Source organism: Staurois parvus, unplaced genomic scaffold (genome assembly GCF_062004578.1).
Source record: "Staurois parvus isolate SC_StPar_1 unplaced genomic scaffold, SC_StPar_1.0 ptg000362l, whole genome shotgun sequence".
NCBI classification, from domain to species: domain Eukaryota; kingdom Metazoa; phylum Chordata; class Amphibia; order Anura; family Ranidae; genus Staurois; species Staurois parvus.
Window position 1 is genome coordinate 5,276,563 of NW_028318158.1, and position 27,011 is coordinate 5,303,573.

Consider the following 27,011-nt stretch of genomic DNA (forward strand, 5'->3'; position numbering starts at 1 on the left):
AAGGTGCCTGACAGTCCCAGCAAAGTGAAGCACACCAGACTCCAGCTTTTCAGCTAGTACAGAGCAGCAGCCAGCGCAGAATGGAGGGAGCCTTGTGGCTTTAACATAGCTTGTGGGAGTTTAGGGCAGCCTGGATCTTGCCATCATGGAAGATCTCAGTGCATATGCCGACTATGCCTACCTGTGGCAGGGAAGAATTCAATCTACTGCTGGAATGGTGTGTGTGGCTCTGTGGGGTGGCCAGCTTGTGTTATGCACTCACTTTCACATTCTTCTCCTGTTATCTATAGCTGGAGCTGCACACTGCCCTCATTTGTACTGCCAGGCTCAGTGCTGACCCAGCGACTGCTCTTCTTTCATTGAAACCCTCTTTGAAGTTGCTATCCATTCTGATTGGTGCTGAATTGGTTCTGATTCATGTGACAAGTCACTGTACAAAATACATCTGTTCGAGACACTTACATTACATTAAAAAGGAGAACTGAAATATGCAGAGAACTGGAGCTAACATAACATAATAACTTATATATATATATATTACATATAACACATATATATATATATGTTACAATAACTAACAAATAACAACATAACTAACATATAACTAACATAAATAACAATCAGATTTCTGATTTTATTTTTAGGAAAGCATTAAACAAGAATTTGATCAGTTAATGTGGGATACAGCTGCAATTGTGTGCCATTTTTCTTCAGTATTATTGTATCAGCCTTATAGCTTTACGTATATGATAATAAGGTATGGATTTAAGGGGTATCTATAGCCCACACTTTTTTTTGTTTGTTTTTATGTTACGCATAGAGTAGGAAGGTTTAGAATGGGAGGTTGGCAACAGGTCGATTGTGAGCTACCTGTTAATCATGGCCATGTTGAACCATGGAAGGTTTTGAAAGAATTTTCCAGGCCCTCCATCTACCCAAGGCCAAGAACCACTGGCATAAACTAATGTACAGTAGCTTCTCTTAATTGACTCTAGATTTCCCCCTTTGTAAAGGCATTGCCCTTCGCTTTTAATCCTTTCCACTAGCAGAAGGCAAAGAGGTGGAGTAAACTAGGCAAGGCAATGGAGGGCAGTTCAGGAATGCAATATATGGTAGAAGGTGGGTATATTATTATTATATAGGATTTATATAGCGCCAACAGTTTACTCAGCGCTTTACAATATAACAGGAGACAATACAGCAACAATACAGTTCAATACAAGAGGGATAGGAGGGCTCTGCTCCTCGGAACTTACAATCTAGGAGAAAATAATTTGTTTAAAGTTTGGAAAATGGCAAAAAAAAAAATCCTAATAACCTGGGTGCATTTTTCAACACAGTTATGCTTTAAAGTGAACTTGAATGCTGGTGAGCGCACTTGTAGTTCATTGAATGCCTGCATGTATGGGTTAACAGCTATCAAGAGAGTCTGTGGGAAGCTGACATTACACCCGCGATCTGTTGATTGCGGATGCAAAGCTTTACAAGCTCCAGAAATAATTTTAAAAAAAAATTTTTTTACCTGTCCAAAAAAAAAAAAAAAAAAAAAAAAAAAGTGCTTTTATTACTTATTTTTTAAAAGGTGAACTTATCCTTTTAATAAACGGTGGCTAGAATGTGATATCTTACAGGTGGTAGCAACTGCATACCAAGCCTACCATGACTTTGCCTAAAGTGTTACTAAACCCACAACAGTAAAATCCGTCTGTATATGCAGTAAAGCATGCTTGTCATACTCACTGTGGAGCCTAAGGGATTAATCCTTTGCATTGTGTAAAAAGGCTGTTTGATCCTGTCTTCTCTGATCCTCCCCTTCTTCCAGTGCCCCCCTCATATCTCATGATAAGATATATTGTTTGGAGACACTCTGCACATGCTCAGTTTGGTGTGAATTGCTAGAGAGGTTTTTTTTTTTACTTTGGAGAGTGCATGTGATCAGCACAGGGCCAATCAGCACTGTCCAGACAGAGGTCAGGGGTTCTGTATCCTCCTAGAGCAGAATGAAAAATCCTCCTACACGCTTTAACCAGTGCTCTGCTGAACACTGATGGAAGTCACAAGACTGATCTAACTGCTGTTGAGAAAAGTTTATATTGTTATAAATATGCTATTTAGAAGTTTTTATTTACTAAAATAATTGCACTTCCATGTAGTGTGTATTGTGGGAGAGATAGAGTGAATGCAGGGTCCTGGGTTTAGTAACACTAAGATGTGCACCTGTGGTTCTGCTGAGGGCACACAAGCAAAAGCCAACACAAACAACTGCAGCACTGAGAAATCATGAAAAGGCAGCCATATGCAAAGGATTTTATTTTATGAAAGGAGACACTGACTCCTGCATTATCAACTATTAATCTCCCTTATTATCTAGGCACAAATGCCAGCAGCTTTGGGTTTATACAGCTGTGGTAGATCCAACAATACAGATACCATCACCTAGAATACATCTGTGCACAAGTTCCGCCACCTGCTGGAAAGTTGTTATATTACATTACAATTGATCAAAAAGCTAAACTAAAGCGAAACTTCACTTTCTCAGTCAACATTGACTATTTTTAATCCTTATGCTGCAACCATTGCTAAATAAATAGGAAGTATACCGAGTTTCTTTGTTTTTGCGTTTCTTCAGTTACTCCCTGGTTTCCATGCAAAGGCAAATGATGTCATACATCTCAGGACCTTTCAAGAGGGGTATTCTGCTACACGAACCATCTGTCCTTATGTAAGATGGCCACAGCCAGAAATGCTAGGGAGGTTTATTTCAAAGTGACTTCTCAACAAATTCTAGCATGGAGACATGGATGGATGGGCGAGTTTGCTTTTTGATTATTAAAAATGAACTAAATAGTATTTTTGGTTTAGGGTGCTCAGGTAAATAAATAAAAAACTGAATTTAAGATCTAAGTTTTATAACCCATTTGTTCCATTACTGCCTCCCAGTATTGGTTGTAGTGATACTCGCCTAGTCTGATAGATGGCTGTATGATAAAATAGCATCAGTTTTTACTCAAATCAGATTTCCAACACCAGGCCACTGACTGGGCAGTGAAGAAGCAGCACATTGATGAGGTTAGTCTTGTGTTAACCTCTTCTTTCCCTAGCATTACACAGACAGCATCATACAAAGCAATAGAGCTCATACCGTCAGCCCTCCCTTTCTTTGACTCGAGTATTACTGTACAGGAAATTCGGGGAGACAAATATTAAAGGCTAAGTTCATTATTTTTTTCTAAAATCCAGCTCCCGTATGCACCAACATATCATTAATGTACCTCAGTTGCAAAAATATTCAAGTTCGCTTTGGTCTGAACAAGGGCTTACCTTAGCCCTTGGTAAATTTCTTAGAAAGATTTTTCAATTCCTGGAATGTAAACAGAGAAGCCAGTAGGATCCCAGAAGCATACTACCAGCTGATCTCATTAGGACACACATCCTGCGCTGACCTCATTAGTACACAACTTTCACCCATCAACTTTTTTTTTCACAGCATCCCCGGGATCTCTCCTATGTGCATTTACCTGGCTAACCCAACATCTTTTCAGAGGGGCTCAGGCTGCATACATAAACAAGCACACATTTTGCCTCATGAAAAAACGGGTGACAAATGCAGCAAAATGTGCAGTAAAAAACACGCAACACACATCACGCCAAACTGTCCCATGAGCTACTATGCCACGTTTAGTGTATCCCATTTAAATCAACAGGCTGTCCTATGTGTGTCACTGGAAAAAGAAGCCAAACAAGTTGCACTCCCGCTACTCTTGGTGTTAAAGGGGCCTGGAAGTGAAATTGCTGCATTTACACAGAATAAAGAGGCTCCATTCACATCTGTGTGTTTCTGAACGCATGGCGGACTGTACAGAAAAGGCATGCTTTGCCATGCATTTCAGAAACACACTGCAAATGTGCATCGTGTTTGTGCTGTCATTACATGTTAAAGGCACCCCAAGTGTGGCAAACACACCAAAAACTGCTGTAATGCACTGTGCACCACTCCAAAAAAAAAAGTTCACTTGAATAGGCCGCCCTATGCGTGATAAGTGAAAAAGATCCAAAATGCCTAAAACAAATAATGCGGTAATGTGAGTCTTCACTGCATGGAGATGTGAACGGGGCCTGACAACTCTCCATCCACTCCCGCTTATGTATTTGTATAAAGATGGACATACATTATGCAATCTGATTGTACAATCTCTGTACAATTTACTTTAGATTTACCCAAACTATGGAACAGGAGGACACACCTGAACAAGCCATTCAATTTGTATCAAATCAGACAGGCCCTTGTACTACATAACTGATAGGAGGAAGTTAGTATTGTAATGAGGGGGTGTGGTCCAGAACGGTGAATACACCCTATCACACCCTCTTCTGTGATGCAGCAAGGAAATGAAAGCTTCAGGGAAGTGCCCTACAGGAAGTGAATGCTGAGATATCCTCTACAGGAAATGATGCAATCTGAAAATCCATTCAAACATTCAAATAAACTGACAAAAAAGTAAACCTCCTGTGGATGAGGTATGTGAGAGAAAAGGACATTGGGATGGCTGGGCAATAAATGGCATTAGAAAAACGCCTCTATTTATTATGAAAAGTGAAATTCTTCCCGAAAAGGTGAACTTATCCTTTAAGACAGATATTTCTCCTAGCAACGTTAAGATTTCGATTCCATGTGAGCTATTTAACCATTTGCCGCCCGCCCTATGGCCGAATGGTGGCTGGCAAATGCCATCAGCGTTCCGGGTGGACGTCCTCCCGCACATGCGCAGATTGCGCTCCTGCAGAGCCCGCAGCGGCGCGATCTGTCACCAGCCGTGTACCTCGGACACGGCCGATGACAGATCTGAGTATCGGCCCCTGTTGCCGGTACCATGTGACCTGCTGTGACAAATCACAGCAGGTCACATGACAGTTGTAAACAATGGATGGCTTTATTAATGCCATCCATTGTATACTAGTCATGTGATTAGCTGTGGCCAAAATCACAGCTAAGCACAAAAAAAAAAAAAAAAAAAAAAAAACCCTGAATGAATCGATGTCATTCAGGTAAATGCTTGCTTATAGCAAAGTAATTCTTTGCTATAAGCAAATTGTGTAAAAAAAAAAAAAAATACTGATCACTTCCCCAAAGTAGTACAATGTTACTATGGTAACATTGTACTACTTTGGTCATAGTGAAATATGAAAAAAAAAAAAACTTTAAAAAAAAGAAAAAAAAATTTAACAAAAAATAAAAAAACATAAAAAAAATATATATTTTTTTTTATTTTTCATACTGTCACCAGTCAGTGTCCCTGATTACCGCCATGCCAGTTATGATGATGCTGTACTGCACTGGTGACAATAAGTAAAAAAAATAGTAAAACAATTTTTTTAAATTTTTTCATTTTCCGAAAAATTATGACAAAAAAAATACAACTTCAAAAAACTCGCAATGCCTCTTATGAAGTACGTCAGACTGTCTACTTTGCAAAAAGTGGTCATTTGGGGGATATCTGTACTATTCTGACATTCTTGGACCTCAAGAAATTAGACTGGCTGTCAGTACTTCAGGATTGATCAATATTCAGATCTATACCATAGTTTGTGAACTCTGTAACTTTCCTACAAACTAAAAAATACATCCTAATTTGGGTTATTTTCACCAAAGACATGTAGCAGAATACATCTCGGCCTAAATTTATGAAGAACAATTATTTATTTGCAAACTTTTATAACAGAAAGAAAAAACGTGTGTTTTTTTCAAAATGTTTGGTCTTTTTTTGTTAATTTAACAAAAAATTAAAACCCCAGCGGTAATTAAATACCACCAAAAGAAAGCTCTAGTTGTGTGAAGAAAATGATAAAATTTTACTTTGGGTACAATGTTGTATGACCGCGCAATTGTCATTCAAAGTGTGAGAGCGCTGAAACCTGAAAACTGGCCTGGGCAGGAAGGTGTAAAATTGCCCGGTATTGAATTGGTTAAAAAAGGAACAGGAGAAAGGAAAATGGCAACAAAAGATTTGTTGCCTGCAGTGACCAACTGTGAGAGACAGAAAGCAGCACAGTCCTCCAGCAGCATCACAGCTATTTCAGACGAGGACATATACCCACCCTGTCAACACTTTGCTAGTAATCAAGATAAAATAACTACAGCCGAGACTGTGCTGCACATATCTTGTTATCTTAATAAATTCCAGGTAACAGGTGAAATCAGTGAGCTATTATTGCATTCCAGCATTATGTAATTGCGCTAAACTGAGACCATTCCTACAGCTCATCTTAAAGTGTATTTCCAGAAATGACCTAAATTTATCCACAAACTCCTCTCTTTCCCTCAAGATCATGTATCAGCATTATTTTCTTTCTTTTGTAGCTTTTATTTTTCCCTGTAACATCATAACCGGGCTTCTAAATTTTTCATGTAAGAACTATTGGATGGCGAGTTCCTACTGATGTGGTACATCCCCCCAACTAGATCTCTTAAGAGACCTTTCCCTACAACAGTCTGTAGGTAGGCTCTTGGAGTTCAAGGCAGCAGTGTTGTTGTGCTGGGAAAGAAACCAGTGTTTGAATGAGGAGAGGGACTGGAAGGAATGGTAAATAAAAGTTCTGTAGTTTAGCAAGCAGAGCTGACAACATTGCTTGGAATTTCAGTGCAGTAAATGCATGGCTGTCAATCCAAAACAGGAAGTTAGGAGCTCACTGGATTTCTGGCAGATGAAAAGGTATTTTTCTGTACTTAAAACTGGAAAATTTGCATCTTTTAGAGAGGTGCACTGTGTCTCTGGGTGTGCGTATATTACATATTTAAAGTGGTTCTGAAGGCAGAAGACTTTTTACCTTAATGCATTCTATGCATTAAGGTAAAAAAAACCTTTTGGGCGCAGCAATACCCCACTCCCCCCCACCTTATACTTACTTGACCCCCATCTCAATCCAGCGATGTGCATGACAGCTGCGGCTTTCCTGGTCACTCTTTACTCATTGACTCACACAGCAGCAGGTGCCATTGGCTCCTACTGCTGTCAATCACAGCCAGTGAGCCTATGAGGCGACGGGGGCATTGAAAGGAGCGCAGCTCAAAAAGAGAGCTTGCTCGAATGCCCCCATAGCAAAAGGCTATGAAAAACACACAACCTTTACTATCAAACAATTATGTATGTGACTACGCTTTAAATTAAGTGTTAAATTATCTAAAACAAGTTCTAAAAATACCACTGTGTAACACAATATCTAAAAAGTATCCTTTTTAAAAAATATTGTGCTAAAAAAATTATACTGCTCAGTTCACAATAATAATTGTACGTATGAATTATTTATAAATCCAAACTAACAAATCAAGTGTGATGTGTGCAAAGAATTTTAAAAATAAAGAAAAGAAAAATATAAAAACAATCCTCTTTGTTCAAAATGTGATATCAAAACACCCAGTATCCTTCACCTCTTCAGTTAAATGACTCACCTCTTTATAAGAAAACAAAATAAAAATTCACACATTTAAGAGTCATACAATATACAATCCACTTCAGATCCTGTTGGGAGTCCTATGCAATCTCCAACATCCAAAGATGGGTTAATGGATCCACTCCATTCATTAATGGACTTGCAAACTAGTCACAGTTCCAAACCTTTTTCCAACATGTTAAAAAAAAAGAGGAAGAAAGGCTCCATAGCATAAAATAATCCACTATTTATTGATTAAAAACTATAAGTGCACGCACATTGCCATGTGTCATGCCCGACACTAAAGAGGTATGAATATACAAGTAAAGCCACCGCCTGCAGCTTATAGTTTTCATCAATAAATAGTGGATTGTTTTACACAATGAAGCCTTCTTTTCTGTTTTTAACATGTTGATAAATGGTCTGAAATTGTGAAAACCTCACATGACTGGTTAGCAAGGCCATGTTTGTGAAATAAGCACTATAATTTGAGAACAATATTTTTTAAAGTGGTTATTTTTTTTTAGTTACATTGTTACACAGTGGAATTTTTATAATTTGTTTCAGGTAATTTCACACTTTATATTTAAAGCGTAGTCATACACAATTGTTTTGCACACTCCACAGAGAATATAGTGACTGCAGCTGGAAAATGATTTTATTACACCTTTAGCGCAGAGTTATTACATTTATGTTAAACTTTACTATCACTTTAGGACAGGTAAAGGTATATGCTTTTAACTCATGTTGACATTAGTGTAATCTTTAATACAGTATTGCTAAGCATAAACCTACTGATTTTTATCTATACTGCTGTCAGAGTGTTGACAACCGTGTTCTAGATTGCTTATGCACGGTCAGTCTGACACACGTACAAAAGGGACGCGGGGCCAAGAAGGATGAGTCATCTAGCATTTGTTATTGTTTGAAAAAAAGGAATGTAGTGATCTGTCTGCTTGTCTAACAGCCAAGCCTTATTTTTTTTTTTTTTTTTTTTTTTTAAGAAAAGCATTAAAAAGACACAGACACACAGTAAAAAAAAAAAAAAAAAACTCACCTGAATTTTTTAGAAGTCTTCTGAACTCCAGCATAAGTTTGTGTGATGGGACCAGGGCGTGCAAAGTCTGGGAAAACACAACAGGACAGGAAAAATGTCAAGACACCAGTTAAAAATTGTACTGCCTCTCCCTACCCATTGATGTCTGGAGGCCATTGAATTCCAGATGCCAAGGCCAAATTTTCAGTCGGTTAGCATGATTATAACGTAGTACTAAAGCTGAACAATGAGGAACTGAAAAAAAACAAAGAAAACAAACCCATCCCTGGCAGTGGGGCTCCCTACACACTGCAAGGTTATACAGTCAGGTCCATAAACATTGGGACATCAACACAATTCTAACATTTTTTGCTCTATACACCACCACAATGGATTTGAAATTAAACGAACAAGATGTGCTTTAACTGCAGACTGTCAGCTTTAATTTGAGGGTATTTACATCCAACTCAGGTGAACGGTGTAGGAATTACAACAGTTTGCATATGTGCCTCCCACTTGTTAAGGGACCAAAAGTAATGGGACAGAATAATAATCGTAAATCAAACTTTCACTTTTTAATACTTGGTTGCAAATCCTTTGCAGTCAATTACAGTCTGAAGTCTGGAACGCATAGACATCACCAGATGCTGGGTTTCATCCCTGGTGATGCTCTGCCAGGCCTCTACTGCAACTGTCTTCAGTTCCTGCTTGTTCATGGGGCATTTTCCCTTCAGTTTTGTCTTCAGCAAGTGAAATGCATGCTCAATCGGATTCAGGTCAGGTGATTGACTTGGCCATTGCATAACATTCCACTTCTTTCCCTTAAAAAACTCTTTGGTTGCTTTTGCAGTATGCTTTGGGTCATTGTCCATCTGCATTGTGAAGTGGCGTCCAATGAGTTCTGAAGCATTTGGCTGAATATGAGCAGATAATATTGCCCGAAACACTTCAGAATTCATCCTGCTGCTTTTGTCAGCAGTCACATCATCAATAAATACAAGAGAACCAGTTCCATTGGCAGCCATACATGCCCACGCCATGACACTACCACCACCATGCTTCACTGATGAGGTGGTATGCTTAGGATCATGAGCAGTTCTTTTCCTTCTCCATACTCTTCTCTTCCCATCACTCTGGTACAAGTTGATCTTGGTCTCATCTGTCCATTGGATGTTGTTCCAGAACTGTGAAGGCTTTTTTAGATGTCGTTTGGCAAACTCTAATCTGGCCTTCCTGTTTTTGAGGCTCACCAATGGTTTACATCTTGTGGTGAACCCTCTGTATTCACTCTGGTGAAGTCTTCTCTTGATTGTTGACTTTGACACACATACACCTACCTCCTGGAGAGTGTTCTTGATCTGGCCAACTGTTGTGAAGGGTGTTTTCTTCACCAGGGAAAGAATTCTTCGATCATCCACCACAGTTGTTTTTCGTGGTCTTCCGGGTCTTTTGGTGTTGCTGAGCTCACCGGTGCGTTCCTTCTTTTTAAGAATGTTCCAAACAGTTGTTTTGGCCACGCCTAATGTTTTTACTATCTCTCTGATGAGTTTGTTTTGTTTTTTCAGCCAAATGATGGCTTGCTTCACTGATAGTGACAGCTCTTTGGATCTCATCTTGAGAATTGACAGCAACAGATTCCAAATGCAAATAGCACACTTGAAATGAACTCTGGACCTTTTATCTGCTCATTGTAATTGGGATAATGAAGGAATAACACACACCTGGCCATGGAACAGCTGAGAAGCCAATTGTCCCATTACTTTTGGTCCCTTAACAAATGGGAGGCACATTTGCAAACTGTTGTAATTCCTACACCATTCACCTGATTTGGATGTAAATACCCTCAAATTAAAGCTGACAGTCTGCAGTTAAAGCACATCTTGTTAGTTTTATTTCAAATCCATTGTGGTGGTGTATAGAGCCAAAAAATGTTTGAATTGTGTCGATGTCCCAATATTTATGGACCTGACTGTAAGTGCTCAGTTTTGCTTAGGGTACCAGTGAAAAATAGGAATTTTTAAGTACCTGTAATTCCATGCCTTGGAGTACAGTACAGGACACAGGAATTGATTCTTAGACCAGGGGTTATATGCTGTTCCCTTCAGGTGTTTTGCTGGGATCATCCTCCAGTGTACCCAAATAACCCCGCCCACTCCACAAGGCTCCAGCTTTACAAAAGAGTGCACAGGAAGTGTGAGAGTGAAGGAGGAGTTGTGGAAAAGTATATACAGGGCTGAACCAAAACCTGCAGGATACCATAGGCTGGGTGTTTGGAAATTCCAAACAAAAGATGGATCAAAATTCGACTGGTCCCTGCTTAACCAGGCCGAACCGATCCATATATGGCTGGCGTAAAGCGGAGTTCCACTCACTCTGTAAAAAAATAAAAGTCAGCAGCTACAAAAACTGTAGCTGATGACTTTTAAAAAAAAACAGCCACTCACCTATCCCACGATCCCGCGATGCCCCTGCTGCAGCTCGTTTCACCAGCCGTCCTGTATTCCAGGCGCCGGCATCTTCAGTGTGAGCACCCGGCTGTGACGGCTTGCGCTTCCTGAATGGCCCTGTCGTCTTCTGGGACCTGTCACGTGTCCCACAAGACTTCGCGGAGGGAGGGTAGGAGGATAACTTCCGTTTCCGATCGACCAGGCAAACACAGTGGAAGTGGGAGCGGGTACATGTCAATTTCAGGTACCCATTCCCCCCCGCTCCCCAAAGGTGCCAATCCTTAATGGGAAGCGGGGAACCAATCTTTAAAGCAGAACTTCCCATTATAGCTATATCACCTTTGTGTTGAGCCATTTGACGGTAGTTTGCTTTTTGCTCTTGCCTAAGCTTGAAAAAAGCACCTGCAACTGCAGCAGGTAACACCCCCCCCCCCTTAAGTTGCAAAAGGGGCGGACAGGGATGGACACATGCCATGCCTGCAAAGCTTTTCTTCATTGCAGCATAAATATCCCCTAGTCACGATCACAGCCACCCGCTGAACATGATCCTGCAAGCTGAATGGGTTTGCAAAGCAACCACGGGCAGGTTTTTTTCGGGGTTTGAAAAAGCAGTGAGGCGGCAAAACAACTCTTCACCATCTGTCATACGCCCTCTGATGAGCGATCTATTGCAGCGGTTTGTTGCATGTCTACAACAAGTTGCATTTGTGACAGACAATAGAGTTTGGACATGCTTTCCTGCCTTATCATGGCATAAAGGAGCCGGTCCACTAAAAGAACATGCAGAGATTGAAACAGAAACGCCTTTCTGGCCTGCCAACCAGTGCAATGTGATCCCTTAGTGATGTCCTTGAAGATTTATAGCCGTTACATGAAGGTACACAATGGCCATGCTTCACGCACGCAGCAACACCTGCTGTATGCACAAATAAAATCAAGTTATAGGTTTAATGTGAACCTGTGAGCAGGAAGGAGGGGGGGTTAAGTGACTACTGTTCTAATTTGCAGGCACTCATGCATAAAGCCATCAGTAGGTTCCCTGCACAGAGTAGAAAGCAAATTGTATAATTTATAAAACCTTTGAATATAAAAAGGAAAGATATACATGTAGCTACATATTAAGGTCTCTAATAAACAAATATACAAAATATTGCTAAGGCTACATTTACACACAGTTAAACATAACTATACTCACTTTTAATACTTTAATAAGTGATTCATCGGAATCCCCTCTCCTCTTCTTGAACTCATACAAGTATATGTGGGCATTGGGGTTCACTGGGTTCTTGTTGTTGTAGGCATATTCTATCAAAACCTTTTCAGCCTCTTCTTCATTCCCTGAGGATTCCAGGAGCTGAAACAAGGCAAAGAGTGGATTGAGTAACAGAAGGGCCAATGATCACATAATACAAACAGCAACATTAGTTCATGCTGTAATCTGCTCTGGCTCTACAAATCTTTACGTTCCAATTGGTACCAGAACTTTAAGCTAATTTTAATAACTCCCTCCCCAAAACTAGTCCTTCTACACAATGATCTATTTCAATCTTGAGCCAGAACTGCTGTAATGCATACAGGTGAAACTCGAAAAATTAGAATATCGTGCAAAAGTGCATTTATTTCAGTAATGCAACTTAAAAAGTGAAATTAATATAGGAGATCGACTCATTACATGCAAAGCAAGATAGTTCAAGCCGTGATTTGTCATAATTGCGATGATTATGGCTTACAGCTCATGAAAACCCCAAATCCACAATCTCAGAAAATTAGAATATTGTGAAAAGGCGCAATATTCTCGGCTCAAAGTGTCCCACTCTAATCAGCTAATTAAGCCATAACACCTGCAAAGGGTTCCTGAGCCTTTAAATGGTCTCTCAGTCTGGTTCAGTAGGAATCACAATCATGGGAAAGACTGCTGACCTGACAGTTGTGCAGAAAACCATCATTGACACCCTCCATAAGGAGGGAAAGCCTCAAAAGGTAATTGCAAAAGAAGTTGGATGTTCCCAAAGTGCTGTATCAAAGCACATGAATAGAAAGCTATGTGGAAGGGAAAAGTGTGGAAGAAAAACGCACAAGCAGCAGGGATGACCGCAGCCTGGAGAGGATTGTCAGGAAAAGGCCATTCAAAAGTGTTGGGGACTTTCACAAGGAGTGGACTGAGGTTGGAGTCAATGCATCAAGAGCCACCACACACACAGACGGATCCTGGACATGGGCTTCAAATGTCGTATTCCTCTTGTCAAGCCGCTCCTGAACAACAAATAACGTCAGAAGCGTCTTACCTGGGCTAAAGAAAAACAGACCTGGTCTGTTGCTCAGTGGTCCAAAGTCCTCTTTTCTGATGAGAGCAACTTTTGCATCTCATTTGGAAACCAAGGACCCAGAGTATGGAGGAAGAATAGAGAGGCACACACTGCAAGATGCTTGAAGTCCAGTGTGAAGTTTCCACAGTCTGTGTTGATTTGGGGAGCCATGTCATCTGCTGGTGTTGGTCCATTGTGCTTCATTAAGTCCAGGGTCAACGCAGCCGTCTACCAGGAGATTTTGGAGAATTTCATGCTTCCTTCCGCAGACGAGCTTTATGGGGAGGCTGACTTCATTTTCCAGCAGGACTTGGCACCTGCCCACACTGTCAAAAGCACCAAAACCTGGTTCAATGACAATGGGATTACTGTGCTTGATTGGCCAGCAAACACGCCTGACCTGAACCCCATAGAGAATCTATGGGGCATTGCCAAGAGAAAGGATGAGAGACATGAAACCGAACAATGCAGAAGAGCTGAAGGCTGCTATTGAAGCATCCTGGTCTTCCATAACACCTCAGCAGTGCCACAGGCTGATAGCATCCATTGAGGCAGTAATTGCTGCAAAGGGGGCTCAAACCAAGTACTGAGTACATATGCATGCTTGTACTTTTCAGAGGTCCGATATTGTTCTATGTACAATCCTTGTTTTATTGATTGCATGTAATATTCTAATTTTCTGAGATTGTGGATTTGGGGTTTTTATGAGCTGTAAGCCATAATCATCACAATTATGACAAATCACGGCTTGAACTATCTTGCTTTGCATGTAATGAGTCTCATATATTAGTTTCACCTTTTTTTATTATTATTATACAGAAGATATATAGCGCCAACAGTTTGCTCAGCGCTGTACATTATAATGGGAGACAGTACACGAGACGTCACAGTAACAATACAATACACGAGGGGTTTGAGGGCCCTGCTCCTTGGAGCTTACAATCTAGGAGGGAGGGGATAGTGGTACAGGAGGAAATAGCTGCGGGGGATGGAGTGGTAGGAAGAGTGGAGATCGGCAATTAGGTGAGGGTGGGGTAGGCTTCCCTGAAGAGATGGGTTTTCAGGGTGCGCCTAAAGGTGAGGAGGGTAGGTGACAGTCTGATGGATTGGGGTAGTGAGTTCCAGAGGATGGGGGAAGCCCTGGAGAAGTCCTGGAGACGGGCATGGGAGGAGGAGACCAGGGAACTAGAGAGTAGGAGGTCTTGTGAGGAGCGGAGAGTGCGTTTTGGGTGGTAGATGGATATCAGGTCGGTGAGTTTAGGGCAGTGTTATGAACAGCTTTGCACGTCAATGTTAGTAATTTGAATTTTATGCGGTGGGCAATCGGAAGCCAGTGGAGGGATTGGCAGAGGGGGGTGGCGGATACGGAGCGATTAGTAAGGTCGATGAGTCTGGCCGCAGAATTCAGGATAGACTGAAGCGGGGATAGCCTGTGTTGAGGTAGGCCGGTGAGGAGGGAGTTACAGTAGTCAAGTTGTGATATAATAAGAGAGTAAATGAGTTGCTTTTTAGTTTCTGGGGTTAGGAATGGGCGTATTTTGGAGATGTTGCGGAGGTGGAGTCTGCATGAGTTTGTCAGCTATAAGACCTGGGGCTGGAAAGACAGATTGGAGTCTAGAATGACACCTAGTACTCTGGCTTGCGGGGTGGGGCTGATGGTGGCGTTGTTGGTCGTGACTGGCTGGGGGGAAAACTAGGAGCTCGGTTTTGGCAAGGTTTAATTTGAGGAAGTGGAGTGACATCCAGTTTGATATGTCGTTCAGAAGGCTAGTGATTCGGGCGGAGACTGAAGGGGTGAGGCGAGGGGTAGAAAGATAGATTTGAGTGTCGTCGGCATAGAGATGGTAGTTGAAGCCGTGGGAGTGTATCAGTTGGCCAAGGGAGGAGGTGTAGATGGAGAAGAGAAGGGGCCCGAGGACAGAGCCTTGAGGGACCCCAACAGAGAGGGGGAGGTGGTATCATTATAGGTAAAGGAGCGTTGTGACAGGTAGGATGAGAGCCAGGAGAGAGCAGAATCTCTGAGGCCGAGGGAGTGTAGTTTTTTGAGGAGGGGGATGGAGATGGTAGTTGAAGCCGTGGGAGTGTATCAGTTGGCCAAGGGAGGAGGTGTAGATGGAGAAGAGAAGGGGCCCGAGGACAGAACCTTGGGGAACCCCAACAGAGAGGGGGAGTGAGGGGGAGGTGGCAGCGTATAGGTAACACTGAAGGAGCGCTGTGATAGATAGGAAAAGAGCCAGGAGAGAGCGGAGTCTCTGAGGCCAAGAGGAGGAGGGGGTGGTCGACCATGTCGAAAGCCGTGGAGAGGTCAAGGGCCAAGAGCACTGAGTAGTGGCCATTGGCTTTGGCGGTTAGCAGGTCATTGGTGAGTTTGAGTAGGGTGGTTTCAGTGGAGTGTAGGGGACGGAAGCCAGACTGTAGGGGATCAAGGAGGTTGTTGTCAGTGAGGTGGGAACTCAGGCGATTATAGGCTAAGCGCTCAAGGAGTTTGGATGTAAATGGCAGCAGGGTCTAAAGGTTGTTTGGGTCAGTGGGATCCAGGAAGGGTTTTTTAAGTATGGGGGTGATGTGCGCGTGCTTTAGGGGGGTGGGAAATGTACCAGTAGAGAGGGAGAGATTAAAGATGTGAGTGAGGGAGCGTAGGATGGAGGAGGAGGGTGATCGTAGGAGTTGTGTGGGGACAGGGTCAAGGGGGCAGGTGGTAAGGTGAGCTTCAGAGAACACCTTAGTGACCTCTTCAGTGGTAGCAGGGTCGAAGGAGTTTTTAAGTTGCATTACTGAAATAAATGAACTTTTGCGCGATATTCTAATTTTTCGAGTTTCACCTGTATATTAGTAGCTCCAAAACTAAACATAACTAGACTCTGGAATGCACTCAATGCCCTTGGCGCAATGGACATCGTACAAGATTCCGAACGCAAAAAGAACACAAAACAAAAAAAACACACAAACACCAAATTCCATCTAAACTGAACCCAATGGTTCTCAAATGCAAGAGGGGTTTGCTGTTCATTTGAAAATCGCAGTAGGATTTTGACTTCTGTACAAGAAGTTCAAAATCAAACCCTCTGGGCAACCAGGGCCAATTCTGCCTCATGTGGGTAAATAAAATTCTGACCTCACAGGTACAGTTGAATCGGTTTAATACTGCAATACTAAATAACTTCCCAAAATTTGAGAGGTGACTACCAAATACATGAGAGACACAGTTTTTTTCACCTAAAACCAACAAAGATTTGAGGAAACTGTTCCATACATTACTATTATAGCAGTTCAGTTCTAGGTATACAGATCCAAAGTAGGTGAACTGTAAGTCCAGAGTGCACTATTCAACAATGTAAAATGCAAAAACAGCAACAGCTAGGACCCATGTGGCAGATGGGCAACCTGGACCCTTTGATTGTACGTGGAAATGTGTTACTGAAAGTTATGTGTGGGAAGTTGTATGCCATTTACTGAACTCACTACCTCCCTGTTCTGTGGCCATATAGGTTACATTGAAATGCAGCCCTGCTAAAACTCAACTAATGATCAGCCTTGACACTTCACCATCAGCTTGTTGGTTCTCCTCAGCTCATGTCTCTGCTGTGCACACCTGCCCTCTTTAGTGGAATTTAAAAGGATAAGTTCACCTTTGGAAACATGTTACATGCTTCACCAGTTTTAGGGTGGAACATGTAACATGTTCCCACCGCTGCAGCCGCTACCGATCCTCCCCCTCCCGCTGACAGCAGGGCAGGGAGAAGTTCCATATATGGCCGTGTCATTCATTCACAGGGTTCTGTGAATGAATGAACTACAAGTTCCAACATCCTTTGCAGCTGTCAGCTTGTAGTTCTCAATTAGCTAGTTCATTGAGTCTTCCTGTCACTGTATCTGGTTGCCCGTATGGGATGTACAGACCAATAGATACACTGACAGTTTGCAGGTGCCATGCTTTCCAGGCTCCAAATAAATAAATAAAATAAAACCCTGCCAAAAAAATATTATTATTTTTTTTAGTGAACTTATTCTTTAAGCAAAGCAAGAACGTCAAGTCTGCTCCTGATCTACAGGTTTGCATGTTTGCTCATGCATTGCATAGACTGTCTTTGATTTCTCATCATTCAAATCTTCTGAGTATTCCTGTGTATAGTCTGGAGAGCTTTGTACATAAAGTGGAACTTTAGTCAGATAATTAGGTTCTGCTACATCACTTCAGGCTGACTCCTTTTGCAGGTATTGCAATGTAAAATCATTAAAAATAAGTGCCTACAGTGTTTCAAAATCCAGTAAAGCGCTCCATTTTTAGAATTGTGTTGAAAATCAGAGCCACTAGAGGCCTATCTGCTGACAGCCTGAAGACTGCTGTTCATGGGCTCTGGGCTCCAGCAAAATGGCAACCTCTGACAAGAAGAAACAGGAGCAATACTAGAGGCAATTTACACCACAAATGGTTTCCCTCACCCAGACATTTAAGGTTGATGAAGGAATCCTCCTGGCTGTGCTACTGTATCCTGAAAGTGAAGACTCCTTCACTGTCAGAATACACTGATCAGCGCTGCAGCCAATTGGCTGCATGCACAGATCAAACTAAAATTTTCCAACAGTCCCGTTCAATAGGAGTCAATCACTAAACAACGCTTTTCAAATGGAACCAGCCATAGAGTGATTGTAATCTCTGCTGAACCTGTCGAATTTCGATCCATATATGGCCAAACTTTAGTTTTGCCATGCTTATCTTGATCATCGTCTTGTTACCTCTGCTATTGCTATATAATCCATCTTTTTTTTACTTCAGCCAGCTGGAATGAAAAAAAAAACAAAAAAAAAAACAAAACAACACTTAAAGAGTGTGCCCTGCATTACACCACTCAGCATCTGTTCTGCCTGACTCTGACTGTTTCCCTTGTCAACTTTGTGACAGTTGCTGATACATAAAACTTTTTTTTTCCCCCCTTTTACAAAATTTTACATCCTTCCTCCATCTCCATATTAGACCGTCTGCAAATCCTGTTTTATAGGGATCTATACACCAGAAAATATTGACTATTCAAAAGCAAAACTATGCAGATTTATTACTATTGCAGTTATACAACAGCAACATTTGCAGCAGATGGAAATTGTGGTAAATATGGACTGTCCCTGGTAGAACACTCAATTCTTACTTTCATTAAAAGTGATCACCTTGGATAACTTACATTCACATAGTTGAGTACGAAGGGGTCCCAAACTCCCGGTAACTGGAGGATTTCTTGGAAGGCTACACTGGCTTGTCTGAAGAATCCGCTCATATCCTTTGTGGCAGCTGACAGAGAATTGTAATCCATCCCTTAAAAAAAAAAAAAAAAAAAAAAAATGTCAAAAGACAAAGACAGGATCATCAGTAATCTACAACCCATGCAAACAACATTTAAAGTCTGCTCACTTTTCCCTCCTTGGAAACAAAAAATGATCAACTGCATTCAAATACTTTAGATTATTATCCACATCTACTGAAAAGAGCACTTCTGATGGCTGGAAGTATTTGTTATAGCCATTTAATTAACCCCTAGGATGCCTGGTTGTGATAGCGAAATATGCTTTATTTTCTTGAAGATAAACACCAGGCAAAAAGCGAAGTTGACAGAAAAAATACTTATATGGGTGCTGTTTAACTGCTAAAGGATTTTTTCCAGTCCATCCAGCCCAGATATATACACAGCTCTGCCACACAGCACAGCCAGGTGGCTGACATCACTTTATACATAAGGGGTACAGTACCCCATCCTGCGGATTGAACAGTGAAAGTGTAGCAACAGACTGATGAAGTCATCCCACTGCTCTCTCCTCCTATCAGCATTTTCTTAACACATTTTTTGCAGAACATTTAACACCAGTCCTACCCCTCCCTCTCTCCATTTGAGTGCTGATACAAAGTCATATTTCAGGTACTTACAGCTCTGGCCAAAAGTTGTAAGAATGACACAAATATTAATTTACTAGCAAGAAAACACGTGCAGTCATCATTGCTTTGCACAAAAAGGGATTTACAGGCAAGGATATTGCTGCTACTAAGATTGCACATAAATCAACCATTTATCGGACCATCACGACCTCCAAGGAGAGAGTTAAATGTTGTAAAGAAGGTTTCAAGGCGCCAAAGAAAGTCCAGCAAGTGCCAGGACCATCTCCTAAAGTTGATTCAGCTGCGGGATCAGGACACCACCAGTGCAGATCTTGCTCAGGAATGGAAGCAGGTGTGAGTATATCGGCACGCACAGTGAGGTGAAGACTTTTGGAGGATGGCCTGGTGTCAAGAAGGGCAGCAAAGAAGCCACTTCTCTCCAGGAAAAACATCAGGGACAGACTGATATTCTGCAAAAGGTACAGGGATTGGACTGCTGAGGACTGGGGTATCTTCTCTGATGAATCCCCTTCACAATTGTTTGGGGCATCCAGAAAAAACCTTTTAGAAAAAGTGCGTGCTACCACCAATCCTGTGTCATGCCAACAATAAAGCATCCTGAGACCATTCTTGTGCGGGGTTGCTTCTCAGCCAAGGGAGTGGGCTTACTCACAATTTTGCCTAAGCCAATAATAATGAATGGTAGAAAAACATCCTCCAAGAGCAACTTCCCCCAACCATCCAAGAACAGTTTGGTGACAAACGATGCCTTTTCCAGCATGATGGAGCAAGTGGCTCGGGGAACAAAACATCAAAATTTGGGGTCCATGGCCAGGAAACTCCCTAGACCTTAACTCCATTGAGAACTTTTGGTCAATCTTCAAGAGGCGGGTAAACAAACCCCCCCCCGCCCCACACACACACCAATTCTGACAAACTCCGAGCATTGATTATGCAAGAATGGGCTGCCATCAGTCAGGATGGTGTCCCGAAGTTGACTGACAGCATGCCAAGGCGAATTGCAGAAGGCTTGAAAAAGAAGGGTCTTGCATAAACTTAATGTAATTGTCAAAAAAAGCCTTTGATACTTATGAAATGCTTGCAATTATACTTCAGTACACCATAGTACCAGCTGTCAAAAAGATCTAAAGACACTGAAGCAGCAGACTTTGTGAAAATTCATATTTGTGTGATTCTCAAAACTTTGGCTACAGCTGTACACTGTTTGCATTTGAAATAAATACATTTTACAAATTAATAACAAATACAGACCGGAACTGATTTGTGTCCTTTATAGAAGACCTGCAGTTGAGCTTTAAACTACTGTAAAAATCATTAGGTACCTAAAACAAACATCAGATAACCCACCCCCCATAAATGTGAGTTACAAATATTTAAAAAAGATATGAAAATGTGCAGCAGCACTGAGTTTATTGCACAGTCAGGATACAGACAAGAAGGGAGTGACAGATTACCACTTTGAGTACCTGCAGATCTTTTGTCCAGCCATGAATGATAATCTAGCACAGCTCGGTACGCTTGCATCAGCTTCTGGAGTTCATTTTGTGAGATAGAAACCTTGCCAAACCTCCAGCCCTCAGTGACCGTCAGTGTCCTGTATGCTTCCTCAGTCTGACCGCTGCAAAGGAGGGAGTACACTTGCTCCAGGCTTATCTGAAACACATCACAATCACATTCACCAATTTCCATATGTGAAAATTTAAAATTTTTGCCATTTTTAAACAATCACATATACCCTTCCACAGACCAAAAAACAAAGACCCTTTAGCCTTAAAATCCAAAAGCCCTAGTTAAACCAGCAGAATTGCAAAAAAAAAAAAAAAATCTTATAAAAAGTGAGGTCAGGCACTTCTGCTTTCCCTGTACCAGAAATCTGTCTTTGAACTGCTTTGCCAACAGCGTCCAGGCGCCCCGGGCCTTATTTCCCTTCTTTATGCAGCTTTGAACAGGCACACGACGCATACTTCTCAGTTCAGTGGGAGCGCGACCTGGGGGCAGTCGTGGATCTGGAGGACTGGAATAGGGCCTGGTCGCTTATAGCTAAATGTTCATTTAATACAACCACGCTGGAGGCGGCATACAAAGTATTGTTTGGTTGGTATTGGGTTCCGGCTCGTTTGGCCCAGGCGAACCCTGCCTGCAGTGATCGATGCTTTCGGGTTGTGACCATCGTGGTGATGTATGGCATATCTGGTGGTCATGCCCGAGACGGCTTCGTTTTTGGCCTGCTTTTCACCTTGTTCCATCTCTCTATACGACAGGATGCTCGGAATGCTTTGCTTCATTGCCCCATACCGGGCCTCTAGGCTCATCAGCAGACGGTGGCTTCCTATTTGTTTTTGTCGGCCACTAGAACAATTGCTCAGGCCTGGAAGAGCCCGTTTGTCTCTCTTCAGGGGATGAGGGACCATATGATCACTATGATGCTCAATGAACAGATGTCAAGTATCTGCAACGACTCCCAAGGTAAATTCTTGAAAATATGGGAGCCGTGGTTGCAATATGCCTTTCCCACGCTCCCCCCGGCTAGACTGGGGATGTGATGTTGTTCGGCATTGGCGTTCTTGGATCCCTACTCTTGGTTTTGTTATCTTTTTTCTTTTGTACACCTTCCTTTTCTTTTTTTTTTTTGTTTGTTTTTGATGTGGCAGTGGATAGCTGCCTTTAGTTTGAGTTACTATCAGTGTTATACTAATGTTTTGTTATTTAAGTGCCATTGATAGCCCCTGTGTGGCCATTCCTTTTGCTCTGTTGGTGTTAGGAGCACTGATTTTTCTAATTTTCTAATTTTTATGTGCAATTGATAGCCCCTGTGTAGGCGTGATTTTTTGCTCCCGTGTTAAACTGTTACAAATTAGAAAAAAAACATTGAAATACAAAAACTGAGGTCAGAGGAAGAACCAGTGAGAGCTGCAGGGGACCCAGAAGATGGACACTCCCGGAAACATTGGCTTCCCAGCAGAGTTTGGGGGACCAATTCTAGTGATCAGAACAGTGTGATTTCTTTGTTTGTTTTGGCTGGCTGCTATTTGCAGGGGCTACCATAATAGATGCACATCCAGAGAGCTGTTCAAAGGTTTTTTTTTTCTTTTCCCAGGAAAGGAGTATATTGTTCTGGCATCATACTCTGAGTCGTTTTGGATCAGCTTTAGTCAAAGCATAACTAAATCACTAAATGGTGCCAACAGCGTGCGTGGAGAGGACAATGGGTGTGCTAGCAATTACAGTGCCAGGAGATGCAGGAACTGGATATTGTACATCCTGGACACAAATAATCATCTCTGACAAAAGACAAAGAAAAATCAAAAGCACGGGACTTCTATCCAAGAAAAAAATTCTATTAGCCACTCAGCTTTACCTTCACTATAATGCTCGGTTCACACCTATGCGTTTTGTTTCTGCTCTTTGCAGAAACGCACTACAGTCCATTACGCATGGTCTCCTATGGGCTTTTTTTCAGCCGCTGCGGTTTTGGAAAGGGTAAGGGACTCTTTAAAATGCTTTTTTGGTTCAACAGACTTTAATGGAGACTCTGCAGAAAAGCATGTAATGTGTTTTTGACGGGTTTTACATTTTTTAATCTGTCCAACAAAATTGTCCAAAAAAAAAAAAGCATCTAAAATGCAAAACACATCAAAAAAGTGTAAAAAAAAAACGCATGTACAAATACACACAGAAAAAAAGCACTGCAGAAAAGGCTCAAAAGCATACGTGTTAACCAGGCCTAAATATTTATATGCAAGTCTAGGCAAAACATTATTATTATACAGTATTTATGAAAGCACCAATAGTTCGCTCAGTGCTGTACATTACAAAGGGGGACAGAACATGTGACAGAACATTACCAATACAATGCAAAACATGAGGGGATTGAGGGCCCTGCTCTTTCCAGCTTACAATCTCCCAAAATGTTTGAGCCAGCTTTACATTAGCAGAAAGTGACAATGAAAACCACTAATTCCTGAGGACCTTTGAGGGTGCAGTTGCTCATGGTTGATCTGGCAAGTGCAGAATTCAGTGACCCTGACCTTTCTGACTTGTGTAATCCATTACCTAACTTCCTCTTTCCCACCTGCCAGTTTACAGCAGTCACTCCCCTTGCAAGCCTGACTTCAACTCATTCTAAGCAGCAAATATTGTGGGATTACATAAATTGAACCAAAAAATTATTTTTTGAATTTTGAAAAAAGTAGACAAGTGAAATAGAGGTGGTTTAATAAATATTTATCCGACAACCTTCAAAGTTAGTGCAGATATGGGACTTGCTATTGCTGACTTGTTCCTAACTACTTGGCTACCGGGCACTTATACCCCCTTCGTGCCCAGGCCATTTTTCAGCTTTCAGTGCCGTTGCAGTTTGAATGACAATTGCGTGGTCATGCAACACTGTACCCATATGAAATTTTTATAATTTTTTTTCACACAAAAAGTGCTTTCTTTTGGTGGTATTTAATCGCCACTGGAGGTTTTATTTTTTTGGCACTATAAACAAAAAAAAAGCAAAAAAAAAAAAAAAATGTAAAAGTTTTTCTTTGTTTCTATTATAAAATCTATCTATTATTTTGCAAACAGGTAATTTTTCTCCTTCACTGATGTGCGTTGATGAGGCTGCACTGATGGGCACGGGTGAGGTGGCATGGATAGGCTGCACTGATAGGCTGCACAGATGAGGCGGCACTGGTGAGCATTGATGAGGAGGCACGCATGATGCTGCACTGATCGGCAGCGCTGACTGATGGAACTGAAGGGCGGCACTGATGGGTGAAACTACTGTGTGGCACTTCTGGGAAGCACTGATGGGTGGCACTGATCATCAGGTGCAGATGTCTTCTGTGTCATTTGCTGGTTATAGGCAGTACTGTGACAGCATGTGGAAAGTGCTGCTGATAACTAGCAACTGTATTTACATTGTGATCTGCTGTGTCATTGGACACAGCTGATCACAAGGTAAAAATCTACTGTGATTGGCCTTTTACCTCATCATGTGATCAACTGTCTCCGTAGGATGCAGCGATCATGGGGAGCGCTTGGTGCATGCCTCTGGCGGCGCGTGGGAGGGTGCATTCTGGGAGGACATCATATGACGCCCTCCCAGCACTACACAACCGCGCTGTAGCCATCATTCGGTTATAGCGCGGTTGGCAAGTGGTTAAAGGATTTTGCTGCCAATATGTCACCCTCATCCTGGGATAACAAGTCAGTAGCTTCCATAGTTCTATAATCACAGGCTCATGTGGAGAGCAATCTTCATCCAGATCTAATTTTTCAGTTGCTAGCAAGGTGAATCGAACATTACCTTGTTATTTTACTTGCATACTTGTAAATCCAAGTACTGCAATCTTAGAGTTCAACAACAGTGGCTCTTCCACTATGGATTCTCCTAAATGTCAAATAAAAAAAACCAGGGAGTCCAGCTATGAGAAAATAAGGTCTTCAATATTATATATATATATATATATATATATATATATATATATAAAAGCTCGAAAGAGCAGGGCCCTCGATCCCCTCATGTTTTGCATTGTATTGTTGTTCTGTCACATGTTCTGTCCCCCTTTGTAATGTACAGCGCTGAGCGAACTATGGGCGCTTTATAAATATTGTATAATAATAATATGGGAGGGGTATGTGATAGTGACACAAACCAGTGCAGGAAAATCTCTCCACTAGTCCCACATGTAAAGGAAACAATTTGATAATTTAACCTACTGGTGTTTTCCCAAACTGATTTCCAATGGAGTTGCTCTACCATGGTTACACGTAGCCTGTGGCTGTGTGCCCTGTAGCACTGTCTTACAAAGCCGTTTTGCCATGATATTTCATTTATATGGTTATTTACCCAAGTGAGCCTTTCCATATAAGTATGCTACTTTGTGTCCAAACAGGTACACTTAGAAGTTATTTTTATTAATTTCAGCAGTAAGACCCCTGCCTTCTATAGAGAATACTTTGACAACAAACCTGCAAAGAGGTGGATTTATTCTCATTTCTCAGTATCTTTTTTTTTTTTTTTTCTCAGGAGACTTTTTTACAAGCCCATTTATTAAAGTACATATTTTTGCTTACCTTCTCGTTTTGGCCACACGAGAAGGTAAGCACTATTCACTTTGGATGTGAAAATCTTGGCTAGAGTGAGACTCATAGAGGTGCCCCATCTTCTTTTGTGTTTCTAGTGCCATTTAACCCCCAAGTGGGACCACGGTGGCTTACGACTGTGAAATACAGACCCTAGACCAGGGGTCTGCAACCTTTAAGACATAAAAGAGCCACTTGGACCCGTTTCCGAGAGGGAAAAAAAGACTGGGAGCCGCAAAACCATTGCAACATTTAAAACAAATCCGACACTGCATATATTGCAAAAAGCGCTCTGGTCATGAAGGGGGTTTAAGGGCCCAGTAAGCAAAGGGTTAATCAGGGCCACAGTGTATCGTCATAATAACAATCATAGCCTTAGGTCAGTGGTGGGCAACCTTTTTTTTCAACTGAGCCAAATCTCGCCAAAACCACGATTGAAATTTATTTTGAGAGCCACATTTTTAAAACTGAAAATTCATCCCCCATATAGTAATTCATCCCCCATAGTAATTCATCCCCCATATAGTAATTCATCCCCCATATAGTAATTCATCCCCCATATAGTAATTCATCCCCCATATTAAGTCCCCAAGTCCCCCCTGTGTCAATTCACTTACCTTTGCTCCGCGCGTTCCTCTCGCCGTGTTCCCAAGCCGTTCCGGTGTAGCATGAAAATCTGTCTCCTATGAGGATCTGTCCCCCTCGACGTATCTGCGCATGTGCCAGTTTCAGGCATTAGCAGCCGATCGGCGATCTCCGGCACATGCGCAGATACGTCGAGGGGGACAGATCCTCATAGGAGACAGATTTTCATGCTACACCGGTCTTCAGGGCGGACTGTGAGAGGAGCCTAGCGGGAGCCTAGCTCCGCGGGCCGGATTAAAAGGTCCGCCGGGCCGTATTTTGCCCATTGCTGCCCTATTGCCTGTCACCTGGTGGGCAGTGTGCTCCGGAGCCGCAGCCAAGGTGAAAAAGAGCCGCATGCGGCTCTGGAGCCGCGGGTTGCCGACACCCGCCCTAGACTGATCTATCCTGCTCAACCATAAAGAACCAATAAGTGCAGCACTTAGTGTACACAGTAAAACATCAATACCAGTGACATTAAGAAAGCCACGGACTCCCACAGCTAAAATATATATTATATATAAATATTCTTGAAAGAGTCCGTAAACTTCAGTGGATGAAAATCTTATGCTGCGACACCTTTCGTGCCTAATCCAACTTCATCCTGAATACCCACCACCACCAGATGTCTGCTCACCTTAAGTATATGACCTCACAATTTAATGTTCGGTCAATAAATGACTTTTGTCCCTCAATGGACCATATGGATTTCCTATGTGGTCTCGGAACAATCTCCACAGCTTCCATTTAGTCTCATTCCATCAACCACTCCACCTCAGGCAAACAGACCTCACATAGTGCTTTATCTTTAAAAAAAGCTTTTTAATTGTGTTCGAAACATATTAAGTTTGCACTCACTTGTATCAGGTGCCCAATAGCACCAAATGTAAACAGCGTGTCAACTGAGAGAGATGGGCGATCCTGTGCAGTGCCACCTTTACTGCCAATGTGATCGCCACATTTGTTTACCTAGTAGTACGTCGTGATATCATCCAAGGCCCCACATGACTTCCTTAGGCGATCCCCCTGAAGTCATGTGGGCAGGAACGCAATGCGTTGGGGTGGGCCTCATGTGAGGTCATGACGTTCTACTGTGTAAATTAATGTTCTATAAGAAAACTATATATAACCCACCCTTGCTCTATCCAAAATAAAAAAAAAAAAACAACACACAGTTTGCCCATAGCAGCCATTATTGCATCAGGACAGGT

At 41.9% G+C, this 27,011-nt stretch overlaps 1 protein-coding gene across 8 annotated transcripts in view; it reads right to left on the reverse strand.

Annotated features, from left to right (window-relative positions):
- Nucleotides 1-27,011, reverse strand: part of TAF1A (TATA-box binding protein associated factor, RNA polymerase I subunit A) — a 53,080-nt gene that overhangs the window by 15,294 nt on the left and 10,775 nt on the right. For all 8 annotated transcript variants that reach the window (XM_089685050.1, XM_089685044.1, XM_089685043.1 and 5 more), the window contains 4 exons: nt 20,568-20,754; nt 18,395-18,525; nt 12,107-12,265; nt 8,486-8,552 (listed from right to left, as the gene is read on the reverse strand). In XM_089685050.1, the coding sequence (XP_089541176.1) occupies nt 8,486-8,552; nt 12,107-12,265; nt 18,395-18,525; nt 20,568-20,754 (544 nt within the window). The remainder of the gene's footprint in view (nt 1-8,485; nt 8,553-12,106; nt 12,266-18,394; nt 18,526-20,567; nt 20,755-27,011) is intronic.